Source organism: Thermobia domestica, chromosome 13 (assembly GCF_964235325.1).
Source record: "Thermobia domestica chromosome 13, izTheDome1.hap1.1, whole genome shotgun sequence".
NCBI lineage: Eukaryota > Metazoa > Arthropoda > Insecta > Zygentoma > Lepismatidae > Thermobia > Thermobia domestica.
Genome location: NC_137466.1, coordinates 11551913 through 11564585, shown reverse-complemented (window position 1 = coordinate 11564585; position 12673 = coordinate 11551913). Strand labels below are relative to the sequence as shown.

The following is a 12673-nucleotide window of genomic DNA, read 5'->3' as shown; positions in this document are numbered from 1 at the left end:
AGAGTATCAAAGCATAGGTGAGATGGCATAAAGACGTAGGAAGAATATCCGTTTTCCGGATTTCACTATTTTCTTTTCTTTGTATTTTTTTAATGATTTCCAATATCGGTGATGACCAAATTCCGTACAATACCTTTCCCGTAGGAAACCAAACCCATCAAAGTTCAGCCCTACGGTTTATGCATTTCCAGAATAGTATCTGCCATCCTGTTATTCTTGGAACGTTGAAAATAAGGAATTTAATTTTCAAGTAAAATAATAATGAAATTTCAAGTCCAAAACCAATCAAGAGAAAACAAGTCTCTGTTATATGAAAAATAATAATTGAGTTAATCTAAAATTACCTTTCAATTATTTAAATAAAAATTATCCCTTGCAATACACACCTAAATTAAGGTGTCTCATAAAAGAACAATGTCTTAAAACTATTGCTCCCTAGGGTTTTTCTGGTTGTTTTCCGTGTGAAATGAAAATATATGAAATTTGAATTCTTCAAGTTAAAGTTTGAGTTTGCCCGCAGGTGCTTAAATTTATATTCTTAAAAAAGGTATCAATTTTTGTTTTCAATACTTATCTTGAATTGACAATATGTTTTAGTATTCTTAAGTGTTAAAAAAGAAGGTTTTGGACATAAAAATATTTATACCAAACAGAATAGCAGTAAAATGATCTTATTAATTAATGAAAATGGAATGAAATAAATCCAAATATACACAATTATACTGCTGATTTTATAGACAGATCAACCGACTGCATCAAATATTGCCTCTGTTTTTCATTGTTTGTGATTTTCTGGGGTAATGCATGCACCTGTTGGACTCCACGTTCTTCAAGATCATTTACAACCTTTAAATTTCTTACAAAGGATTTCATTTCATTGTAGTGGAGATCTTCCCACGTCGATGGATTTTTTTCAGCCAGATTCATTTTATTGAAATATTTCCAAAAGTAGCCATAAACTGGTGCATACTAACTGCACTTTTTTGCTGAATTTAGAATTGGGAACACAAGAACACACACTAGTAACGCTCTTCCTTCACTTTTGAATTTAAGCAATGAAGGCACGATCTTTCTCCGTTTCGGTTTTAGAAATTTTCTCTGAAAAGAGTTAAAATGATACTCTTCCCTTTGTCAAATAGCACAAGTATCAAACAAAGGCTGTCAAAAGCAGACTGAGCAACCTCTGGAGCTATTGATTTGTACTGTTCAAACAGTGCCAAAGTTCAATGCCATTCATATGAGCGTCTGTAGTTTTTCGAGCGTTCAACCAGCATTTTATGTAAAAAGTGCGTTGAAAAGACAAATTTTGCGCAGTTTTTGAATATTTTCTGGTTCAAAACCGAGTTGCTCACTAAATTGGTACATTTTTGCTGCATAAATTACTATGGCTATCCATATTGCTTTATGGAAAGTTCCAGGCTTTTGTCAATGAATTCTTCGAGGTGGAATTTCTACTAATACTCTAAGTAAGACTTCGGCACATTCTCTATAGTCTTCACGTTGCTAGTTTTTCTAACTGTCTCTCTACTTAATCTTAAGTCATCTAGGCCAGACCCACCTTCTACTGCAATAGATGCTAACATAGCAGTTCTTGGGTTTAGCGAAAGTGCATGACTTTCGGCCATTTGAGAAATTTTTGGGTTTTTGAAGAAGTTTTTCGGTACTTTAATAGCTACTTCTTTAGGTTTATACAAAGATGTTGAGGGTAAGAAAAAGTCTGGGTCATGCTTAGGTTCACAGTCTGTTTCAGATACATTCTGTTCTTCAACGTCACTTTCATTTCCACTGCGATGATGTAAAACGGCTTCTTGTTGGTAGTTCAATTTTGTTTCAATGCTGACTCATCTCCTTTAATCTTATTCACCACTTTTTTTTTTTTTTTTTTTGTATACAGTTTATTTTAAGTCCAAATATACAGGCTTTTATCTTCACTTAATACGTTTAGAAACTCTAGATCCTCGGATTTCTGATTATTACTCCTAGGTTAATCACTTTTAATTTTCTCTTCAGCCTTATGATCCGCGATTAAAAAGTACACTTCGAGTGTGTCAAAAAAGTCCTTTTTCTTATCAAGGTTAGAGCTAGAAACCTTATGTTTTTGCAGAGATCTGAACTAATCAAAAAGAGCAAACACCTTACATTTGATTTTACCTTTCGTTGAGCGGGTATTACCGCTTTTACCAACTACTCTGAAATTTGTTCAACAATTACATCGAAAATCGTCCCATTACCACTAACGTGTTTATTACTTTGCTAAAATAATTTTCTTCCAACAAACATGAATATCTTAACACATCACACAAGCCGCAAACTTGATTCAAAATGTAGTTTCTGTTTATCATTAGAGTTCATGGTAAAACACGTAAAAATGCAATTCACTATCTATATGAAATCCTAAGAAGAATCCCACTCCATCCTTCTTGTTTTCTCAACACAGACTAGTTCAGTTTAGTTGAGTTCCTATTCTTCATTACAATATGAACAAGTGATGAACAAGTTGCAACAGGCCAAGTTGTTTAGGCCTAAACTTTAGGGCTACATGTCCACTGTTTTCGGTCCATATCAGGTGCAATACTGATCTGAAATTATAAAAAAAATATTATAATGAATATTTAAAGCTGTGGAAATATGTTAATGAAAACTTTTAAAATGTCCCAATATTGCACTTTTTGGCTGTTTAATTCAAACTTTGTATCCTTAGGGGCAAACTCAAATATAACCTAGATACTTCAAATTTCATATATTTTCACTTTACACCAAAATGAATCAGAAAAACACCGGGGAGCAACAGTTTCAAAATATTTTTTGTAGACATCCTAACCTAGGTCCAGACGGCTTTCATCATTCTACTTTGGGAGAGATTTACGTCACTCATTACTCATTCTCCTCTCTCTCTATGTACTCTTCCCAAACCCGACACAAGCGATCCTACAAACAACTGCAGAAAGTTTTAGTTTAGTTTCTTCTTAGGCCCCACGATTACCAATGTCAGAGCACATAGAACGAGCGGAGAATAAATAATTACTGATGCTTATCTCTTATACAGTACAGTAAACAAAATGATCTGCTCGTAGGAATGTATGCTTCACTACAAACCATGTATTAGCCTCTTTCCTATTTCATCACTCCATAAGTTTAATTTCCTTATTTTATTTTTAGTGTTTACCTCCCAATTTGCTAGAAATCAGATCGAACCACTACAACGACGTTCACTCTAAGAAGGGCAAACAGATTGGAGTGTTGTTAGAACAGTACCTAATGTTTATGTTATGTATACTTACGGATCCAAAAATGTGAATTATGTTGTCTCTGACTTCCTTACGGACGCTAACTCAGAATTTAGGCTCCATCCTGTATTCACTGCTGAACTAAGAGCAGAGAAATTTGACCTCCACCACGGACTACAACTACTGCTATTTACTGTGCTAAACTTCACTTGCGCATGAAAAATTACTGTATTTTGGCTTACAAAATGTTTTTAATAAACAAACGGAGATATTCTTCTCAGATGGTATCAGCTACAGCAACAGGGCTGTGTTTTCTTTAATTGCTGATTGCCGAAGCGTGTTTGCATTTCGCGAAATCAACGTGCTTAGACAACAACCAAAATCGTTATATTGATTAATTATACATTGGAGTTTCCAAGCCTCGAAACTCGTAGGTTTTTAGTCCAGTGTATTTCCATTGGTAGGCAGATTGGAAGGAGCTTAATGAAAATAAGCTCATTCTATAGAACGTCGTTTGGGCTATTGGGAGACGCCTCGTATTCCACTTTCCGAGTAGTAGTGATTCAGCTGCATTTCTATATCGATGACGTTTATTTCACACATTTCTATTTAGTGACGTCAACTGTGTATATTGCGAACTGTATCGCTTTTCTGGGCATTTAGCACATTCTTATAGAGTGTCCGGAATCGACAGATCTCGGAGAACATTTACGACTATTAGCATTAGTTTGATTTGGGGGAATAACCATCTTTGCAGTGGCATATTCTTGCTTTTCTATGTGGTATTGCAATAGCTAACGTTCTATGAGGTTATTAGTTTTATATTTTGGCTGATTTATGTTATTATTATTATTATTATTATTATTATTATTATTATTATTATTATTATTATTATTATTATTATTATTATTATTATTATTATTATTACCGTTTCAATTATTTGTTTCGATATATGAGTTTATCCATATTTATTCCACTATATACATGATCTCTGTTGTAATTAACCGAGCTCAAAAAAGGAGAAGGTTATTAATGCGGCCAGTTTATATGTTGCATGGATGTCGTATATAACTTCAATATAGTTACACTGATTAGATCATTATTTTCTATCTGGATCAGTATACTTTTCCGGTGGTCTCATATAAATTTCAGAAAGTTCTAACAATAGTCTTAGAAGATAACCATTAAAACCTCAACGGGTGCGGTATAAAAGCCAGACTTCAATGTTGTATGTTCGCTCATAATTTCTTCATAGCTGCACGTACGAGCGAGGACCAATAAGTCTTTGACCTGGAGTAGAAAGAAAAGAGATGCAATCTTCATCCTTTTTTATTTCTCAACGTAGTCTTCTGGACCTCAATAAACTGGGAAGGTCTATGTTTCCAACATTTGCTTATCCTTCAGGGAAAAAAACCTTCGTCGAGACTGTCAAAATACTCCTCTACCACACACATGACATCGTTATCACTGTCAAATCTTCTATCCCCGCGTTGGTCCTTCAAATTTGGAAATTGGGAGAAAGCACTTTGGAGCAAGTCTGGCGAATAGGGTTGGTGCTCGATCAATTCGAAGCCAGCATGATGAATGGCTGCCATTGCAACTGTTGATTTGTTGACTACAGCATTGTCCTCATGGAAGAGCATTTTGTCTGACAACTTTCCTCTTGGTTTCTTCTTGATGGTTTCCCGCAAGCTTCGGATTAAGTTGGCGTAATAGTATCTTATGATGATCTGCCCATATAGCAAATAGTCAATGAATAAAATTCATGTAGCATCCCAGAAGACTGATTCCATTATCTTTCGGGCGCTGGGTACGAAGCGGAAATTACGGGTGCATGGGAAACCATGGTGTTTCCACTCCATAGATTGCCCTTTCGTCCCAGGATCAAAATGATGGACCCAGATCTCATCCATGGTTACAAATTGCTTGTAAAACTTTCCTGGGTTACGCTTTATCCTGGCCAAAAGTTCTTGGGAACAAGCCACTCGCTTCCTCTTCTCATCTATGGACAACATTCTTGGTACCCATCGAGAATATATTTTTTTTAAGTGTAGATCATCGACCAATATTGGCTGACTAACGTACCATATGATACGTTAGACTCTTCGACGATTTTGCGTATAGTCACTCTTCGATCAGCCATAACGATATCGTGAATCTTCTCTACGTTTTCTTCATTCGTCACTGTGCATGGGCTACCGGCACGTGGTGCATCCAGATATGATTCTCTGCCAAGCTTGAATTTGTGACATAATCTCTTTAGAGTTGAATATGATGGCGAAGAATCATGGAACGTACTCACCAATTCTTCATGGATTTGATTTGTGTTTAGTTATTTTTTCAATAGGAACTTTATCACTGCACGGTACTCAGAAGGCTTCATTTTCAGCAAATGGCACAAAACTGTTCATTCACATACCTTTAATTAGAAAAGAAAATTAGTTAGATATTTGAGATTTTAAATGTAAGGCTAATAACGACGACAATAACACAAACTAAATTTTCAAGGCCGGGAATTATTTCTAAGGGCAATCAGGCCAAGGACTTATTGATGCACCGTCGTATTTCAAGGATTCTTCTCTATTTTTAAAAGAGTATACTTTCCCGGTAGTCTGACATAAATTACATTAGGATGCGATTGTATTCTTAGGAGGTAGACCATGAAACTCCTCAACAATTTATAGATAACGCTATGTGTATGTATACGTATAATTCCCCAACACGTAGACTGTTTATTTTTAAATAAATATATTCGTTTACGATATATCTCGTATACCCACTTCATAATAAGTTAGAGTACTTCATTTCATTTAGATATTCAATAGACTGGATTTCCGAAAGAGTGAAGAAAAATAAACTTTAAAAAATGGCCTAGTTCAGAAATGCACTAAAAATGAAAAGTAAACACGTGTTTTAACGAGAAACAATATTGCAAAATTTTTGGTAGGCAGAGCTTGGTTAATAAAGTCAGAGTCTGTAATGGACTCCTACTACCGATTTATTTATAAAATTTTCAAAATAACAAAAGTACTTAGAGAAATACTACAGAACACTTTTCTCTAATTGTGAAGTAGAAATTAGGTGGCCCCAGATCATGCGGTCGTGGACAGGATTTCTACAGAGTCCGCAAGCAGAGTAAGCAGTGTGGCTTAGGGAACCCCAATGCTCTGCAGCAAGCAGTGAGGAGGATAAAAAGTATCAGAATCCGGCAGCAAGCTAGGCAATTGAGGTTGGGACTCCGACAGAGTCCTGAAGCAAGCTAAGACAGGAGGAGAGGAATAGCCAAAAGTTCCGAAGCAGACTAGAGGCTTTGGGAAAGGGTTCTCCTAGTTACAGGCAAGAAAGAGAAGGGAGACCAGAAAACGGGTGCCTGTCTGCTGGTTGCTGTCCAAAGCTTCCTGGCGCTTCTGCTATCAGTCATCATGTGACTTGTAGGAAATGTTGATGGTCCGTCGTCTGCTTCTCGTAATGACCCCACCTGGTATGTAGTACTCCGACGTAAATATATTTCGTAACGCTTATAAACAGAAGCATATGGCATTGTTCTTATAGAGAAGCACGTGGTACATTATAATATTAACCTACTTCAACAAAAGAACTACAAAATAAATAATACAGTATAACCTCGTTAACACGAACTCGCTTAAGCCGAACACTCGGTTAGGACGAACAAAATTTCGGTCCCGGCATCGCTGTACGTTATCTTACAGGAAGTTTTATCGGTTAACACGAATTTCGGTTAGCACGAATCACGAACTAATTTTTAGTCCCTTGAGTCAGTAAAGGTTTTGATTTAACACGAACTTTCAATCCTTGTTTTTTTTTTTCAGATCATTTTTCTTATTTCAGATTTCACTCCAGATCAGTTTTTGTCATACAGTATTTATACAGACGAAAATTGCCTTGTAAATAAGAGAAAAACCAGAAACAGGTATCTTTCCTCTCTTATGAGGTGTTGATTCTGTCCTCCGTCAAGCGCTGAACATGCAGGTGCTTGGCAGACGAGCTGACGACAGCTCGAAACAAAACATCTTCTCTCCCCTGTAACTACAAACTGGTGACAGCAATCATAAATACCTTTCCGTTACTAGCGGTACTCACCCTGCTAGCGCAGTTATCAATTTTATAACTTGACCTGGGTTTTCTGAATGGAAACTTTTTTTGTAAATCTTCGAAGATAGGATAATAAACTTACTTTTTAGAGGATGGTACCGAGACCGAAACTAGTCTCGATCTCGATCTTAACTCGAATTTGAGACCGAGGAGTGCTTTTCGAAATCGAGACGAGACCGAAACTCTCAATCTCGTCTCGATACAATTCTGTGGATGGTATCTAGACAGAGAATAGTCTTGGTCTCGTCTCGAATTTGGAACCGAGACTACTCAGTCTCATCTCGATACCATCTCTAGTGTTTTCTATGACATACATAATATACTGTAGTGGTATGTATAGTCTGTATACTGTAATGCGTATGTATGGAGAAAATGTATTCGAATAATAAAATTTGGGTCCCCGGTTAACACGAATTCTCTTAACACGAACTCCTGATTTTTCAGTCCCTTGGAATTCGTGTTAACGTGGGTTTACTGTAATAACAAATACTTGAGCGCTTAAAAGCAGGAAGCAATTTATTAATATTATATATGAAAAGTAAGTTTTTTCCCATGTTAAACATAATAAACCCCAATATAAAAAATATTTGGATGGTAATTTTAAGATGTTTTAATTTATTAGCATATCAATGCCTTAATTTGTTTACATAATAGTGATGAATTATTTTCTGCTGTTAAGCCCATCATTATTATTTTTTGCTTTATAGAACACACTTACGTTGGTTGATTTTACTTTTCTAAAATGGCTTTTCTTTATAGATATTTTCCTTTAATTCCGCTAATATGTCATCAAGCTTACGTTAGATTTAACCTTCTGAAAGTTCGATTATCATTTATTTTATTTTGAGTTTTCTTCAATTAAAAGTATGCAATAATCTTCGTGGCGGGAACAAATCTCTATTAAACACAAATAAATGAATCATTTAAACCACAAACAACACATAGAATCCATTTGTTAGGTGAAGCTTATTTCACATATTGGTTCGTGGTTTTACACAAACGTTTACAATTTAAGAATTGTTCAACGCGCAGAATCTTGATAAGTGAGAATACATAGTCACAATCTTTACATTTCGCGAAACTCAATCAAGCAGGTGTTGGATGTATTTCTGAGGAACCGGCACTGTCTGCTGGAGGATAGTGAAGAACAAAATGCTGACCAGTTAGGATTGACCACGAGAACACACTTAAGGCTGTCTCACCTCGTCTCATAAAAATGCTGTTTAATCTCGGAAAGATAACACTTCTTGGAAAGTTCTTTTATGGAAAGCTAAAACTTTGTAATATCATAAGTAAGAAAAGAAGATTCGGGTAACCGAATTGACTGTCTTCAATCTCATGAATTATACCTTAGATTACCTACTAGTGAAATACTTACAAAGTATAAAGAACATTACTAGCCCCGTTTACGAGAACATTGTCTGAACAAAACTCATCCCGTCAATACTACTTTATACTCGATTCTCTTACGGAAACTAATTATGCTACACAAGTCTTTTGAGAAAAGTACATCATTATTTTGGAGTCTTCCTGAACAATTAACCTTACCCTTCCTGAGGATTTTGGCGATAAAAATTTTTAATGTGTGGTATGTGTAGACCAATGACATTATTGGGAACATTGCTACTGATTCTCCCATTAAACAATAAGCATTCATTCAACTTAATATAATTGTCAGCGCACTAATAGTTTGTCCTGCTTGAAAACTGAAGAGTCCTCCCATTTTGCACCATCAATCTCTATTACACATTTTTGTAAACTGCTTTCATATCACACAGTATAACACTAACACAAGATAACCAGAAGACACCAGTGTCCAGGGAAACTAGATTACAAAGATTATATGTTGTAGGTCATAGATGCTTCCATTTTTTCGATAGTTATGTTCATTTACTGCCGTTTCATAGTCTAGATCAGGTATGTGCAAGCTCGAACACGTGGTGGTCCAATCATAAAGGACTTTTACTGGTGTCGACAGCCGTACGAAACAATGTATAAAATTTTCACAGGAATTGAATAACTATATTATGGTGAATATCATTCTCGTACACTAACATCATAGGAATGTTAAAACTAATTAGTCGGTTATCAAAAATATTCACTTACTAAAGAAAAGAAAAACCTTAGTTATGATTAGTTTTGAAGCACAAAGTTGAGTGGAAAGGGGTGGTACTGAAGAGAAACGCTGGCTTATGGATTCTTTTCTCATCGTTGTAAGTCTCACTACGCGTTCAAGGGTTACAGTTTCAATTCAGTTTTAAATATGACATAACAAATACAGTTTAAATAATGGGTCAGGCGCGCCTGAAGAAAAGAATCATTGGACCGGAGCCGGGACGAGGACCAGCTGTTGCCCATGACTGGTCTTATCAAGTCATAGTTACGTGATAAGAATCTGCATTATTCATAAGATATTAATTCACCCTAAAAAGTTTTCTATAGCGAACGTCTCTTGAAACTTCATTTGGCAAAGAATCTGATAAAACATAAAGAGATTTATCTTAGTGCGTTTACTAGAATAATAATAGTTCATTCACTAGTGATGTAAAATATTTTTCTTATTTCTTTCCAGGTGTTCAGCACTGTTGTTACATACCTTGTTGTATTGGTGCAATTCAAAATATCGATTCCACAAAATGAAAATAATTGTCGAGACATATCGAATATCACCACTTCATAACTCAATTGCTGCTACTAAGAAGTTGGGAGCTTTATTGTAGTTGCTGACATCTCTCAATTTTCAGAAGAAAATATGATAAATTTCATGTAATTTAACTAAGATAAATTAAGTTGGATTAAGTAGCACAACTCATGATTTAGTATCGCACATTATATTACATGATATAGTGAACCATGTAAATAAATTATTTACTTAAATTGTATTCTAAAAGTATTAATTTTTCTCAATATTTTACTTAGCAATTATGGTACATTGTAGTGAAAGAAGGCCTTAAACTAATGAACATTTCTAATGTATTCAATTGATATTATATGTAAAACACTAACATTTCTTAAGAAAATAATTTGTTTAGATGAATCAATGAATATATTGACAAGCGAAAGAATATGGACTGAGTTAGAGTTAATTTCCAAATTTGTTGCGTGTTAATGATACTGTGCATACAATCAGCTGCAATACCATGAGTAAACTCAGAGTTCACTGTATGAGAATGAATAAAGATAATCTTGTAAAAAAATAAAACAAAACATGAAAGTTCTTTTTTAATTTGCTCGATGACTAATTCTTTAAAAAGCTTACTTTCATTTGTAAGATAAGTAGGGTACCTAACACCCTAAGAAAATCAAAAACTGAATATACCTCTTTGTGAACGTGTGGCTAAAGGGCATGGTCTACGAAGAAACGTCTGATGTGTGTTCATGTGATTAGAACCCTATCTTAAGCTCGATACAATATCTAACGTAATATCAGTACTAGGAGGAAAAATAAAACAAAACCAGACTAAACCAGATTAATCGCAAAGACCGAAAACCTACACCAAAATCGTGGGGATCTCAAAGTAATGGTTCATTGCATTGCATAATACTTTATTTCAGCAGAAATCAGGACTGCTGCAAAAATTCCGTCCACAAAAAAACAACTATAAATAATACAATATTAGTCATAACTAATTCAATAGAAAGCAACTGTATTCTCAAAACAATCTGTTCTCAAAACAGAGAAAATTGTGAATCTCATGCACATATATCACGGCTAAATCTTTACTTTAACCACCGAAATGATTTATTTATGTTCCTTTTCGTAAATTTAAAGATTTAGTTGGTAAGGTTTGCAACTCAACAAATAATTATTTTCTAAAAATAAAATTTTTGCGACTCAATCTAGAGTGCATTGTGTATATTAGGCATTAAAATTATCATTTCTACTAACAAAAATTTGTGTTTAGAAACACTTCTTTGTCTTGGTGGTCTTATTTACATTAAACTTGATGCACATTGGCCAAATGATAGACAGTATTAAAAACAATCAATAATTTCGAAATTGGCGATTATCCTGCAAGTGATAAAAGACGTCTTGACATTAACTCATTCATTACCGACAGTTAAAAATAACAGCTGTATTCTTTAGTTGAAATAATATAGGAGTTATTTCCCGTGGTTTGAAGATGATTTCAGCGCAGCAAAATTGTACGAACATAAGATCAGAACAACAGAAAACATTCTTCTCTCCAAAAATCAATGTCTTACTACGCACAATTTACGAAATGTTGTTAAAACACAGGTGAAAATTTGCTCAAAGAAGGGGCAGTTAATAGGTGTGTTTTAGCATACTATTCCTACTTTTCTCGGACAGCTATACGGTAACATTTTTTGAAAAGATTTTCACGTTTTAGTAGGGATCGCTTCCTGTATGTCAGGTTTCTCATACCGTACCTACCGTACGATACGATAGTTATAGAAGATAAGTTCACTTTGTTTCCAAGATTTACTTAGGCATCAATCTAAAGTTCCGCAGACTTAGTAAATTGGTAATAAGGTCTCTTGAATGTCTAGAATCCTACAAAGTATTTGAGTATTTATATATTTTAGGGGCCAATAATGAATTTGAAGATAAAATCTGACTCCCATAATAAAGCTACTTGAACGAATTAGAGAAAATAATAAAAATGTTCGCCAGAAAGAACATTATAATTTACGTACTACCAAGGAGAATTCGCAGTTATGAACAGTCGGATAGGAAAAACACAAAATGTACCTAATTGCCTTAATATTTCTGAACCTTTAATTTTTTTGTTGAAAAAAGTCGCTCCATTACGACGGACACAAGAACACACAAATTAATTTCAGAAAATTATGGAAGTAACAATGTGCATTTGCTGCATTACAATCCGAAAGACCTAGAAGTTTGTTCTCTGATGCTTGAATCTCTCTACTGACTGATGTGCATAAACAGCCTATAGCATTACATGATAATCCAAACTTAGTACGGAAGTACATAAAGTGGTATGCGGGGATCTGCATGTGTTATATATCGTTAGAAAGGTCACACCAAGCATACCTCACATGTGAAATATCTCGCTTCAATGGGGCCTGTAGGGTGCGTGGCGACCATTTGAAAATTAGAAAAAGGCACGCTCCAAAACACCAGAAAACATGGACAAAATAGGAAGCTATGATGTAATTGTTTTGAGACGCAGTGTATATATAGGTTTGAAAGGTAGCTGAATACGAATCTAATATCAGATGTTATAAATCAAAATGGCGAATCCAATATGGCGGACAAAATGCAAAACACTGCTACACTGAGAAAAAAAATTGTAGGTGACATACTTAAAAAGATAGGTTACATGCGTAATTCCTGTAGTTTCTGGACT

General features: G+C 34.9%; 1 protein-coding gene across 1 annotated transcript in view; it reads left to right on the top strand.

The window, feature by feature from the left end:
• The window catches only part of LOC145669119 (gustatory and odorant receptor 63a-like), a 116300-nt gene extending 105897 nt beyond the window's left edge, over window positions 1-10403 (top strand). Inside the window, exon 4 of the mRNA XM_081737460.1 lies at window positions 9913-10403. Within this exon, the coding sequence (XP_081593586.1) occupies window positions 9913-10020 (108 nt within the window). The 3' untranslated portion in view covers window positions 10021-10403. The remainder of the gene's footprint in view (window positions 1-9912) is intronic.
• The last annotated feature ends 2270 nt before the right edge of the window (window positions 10404-12673 follow it).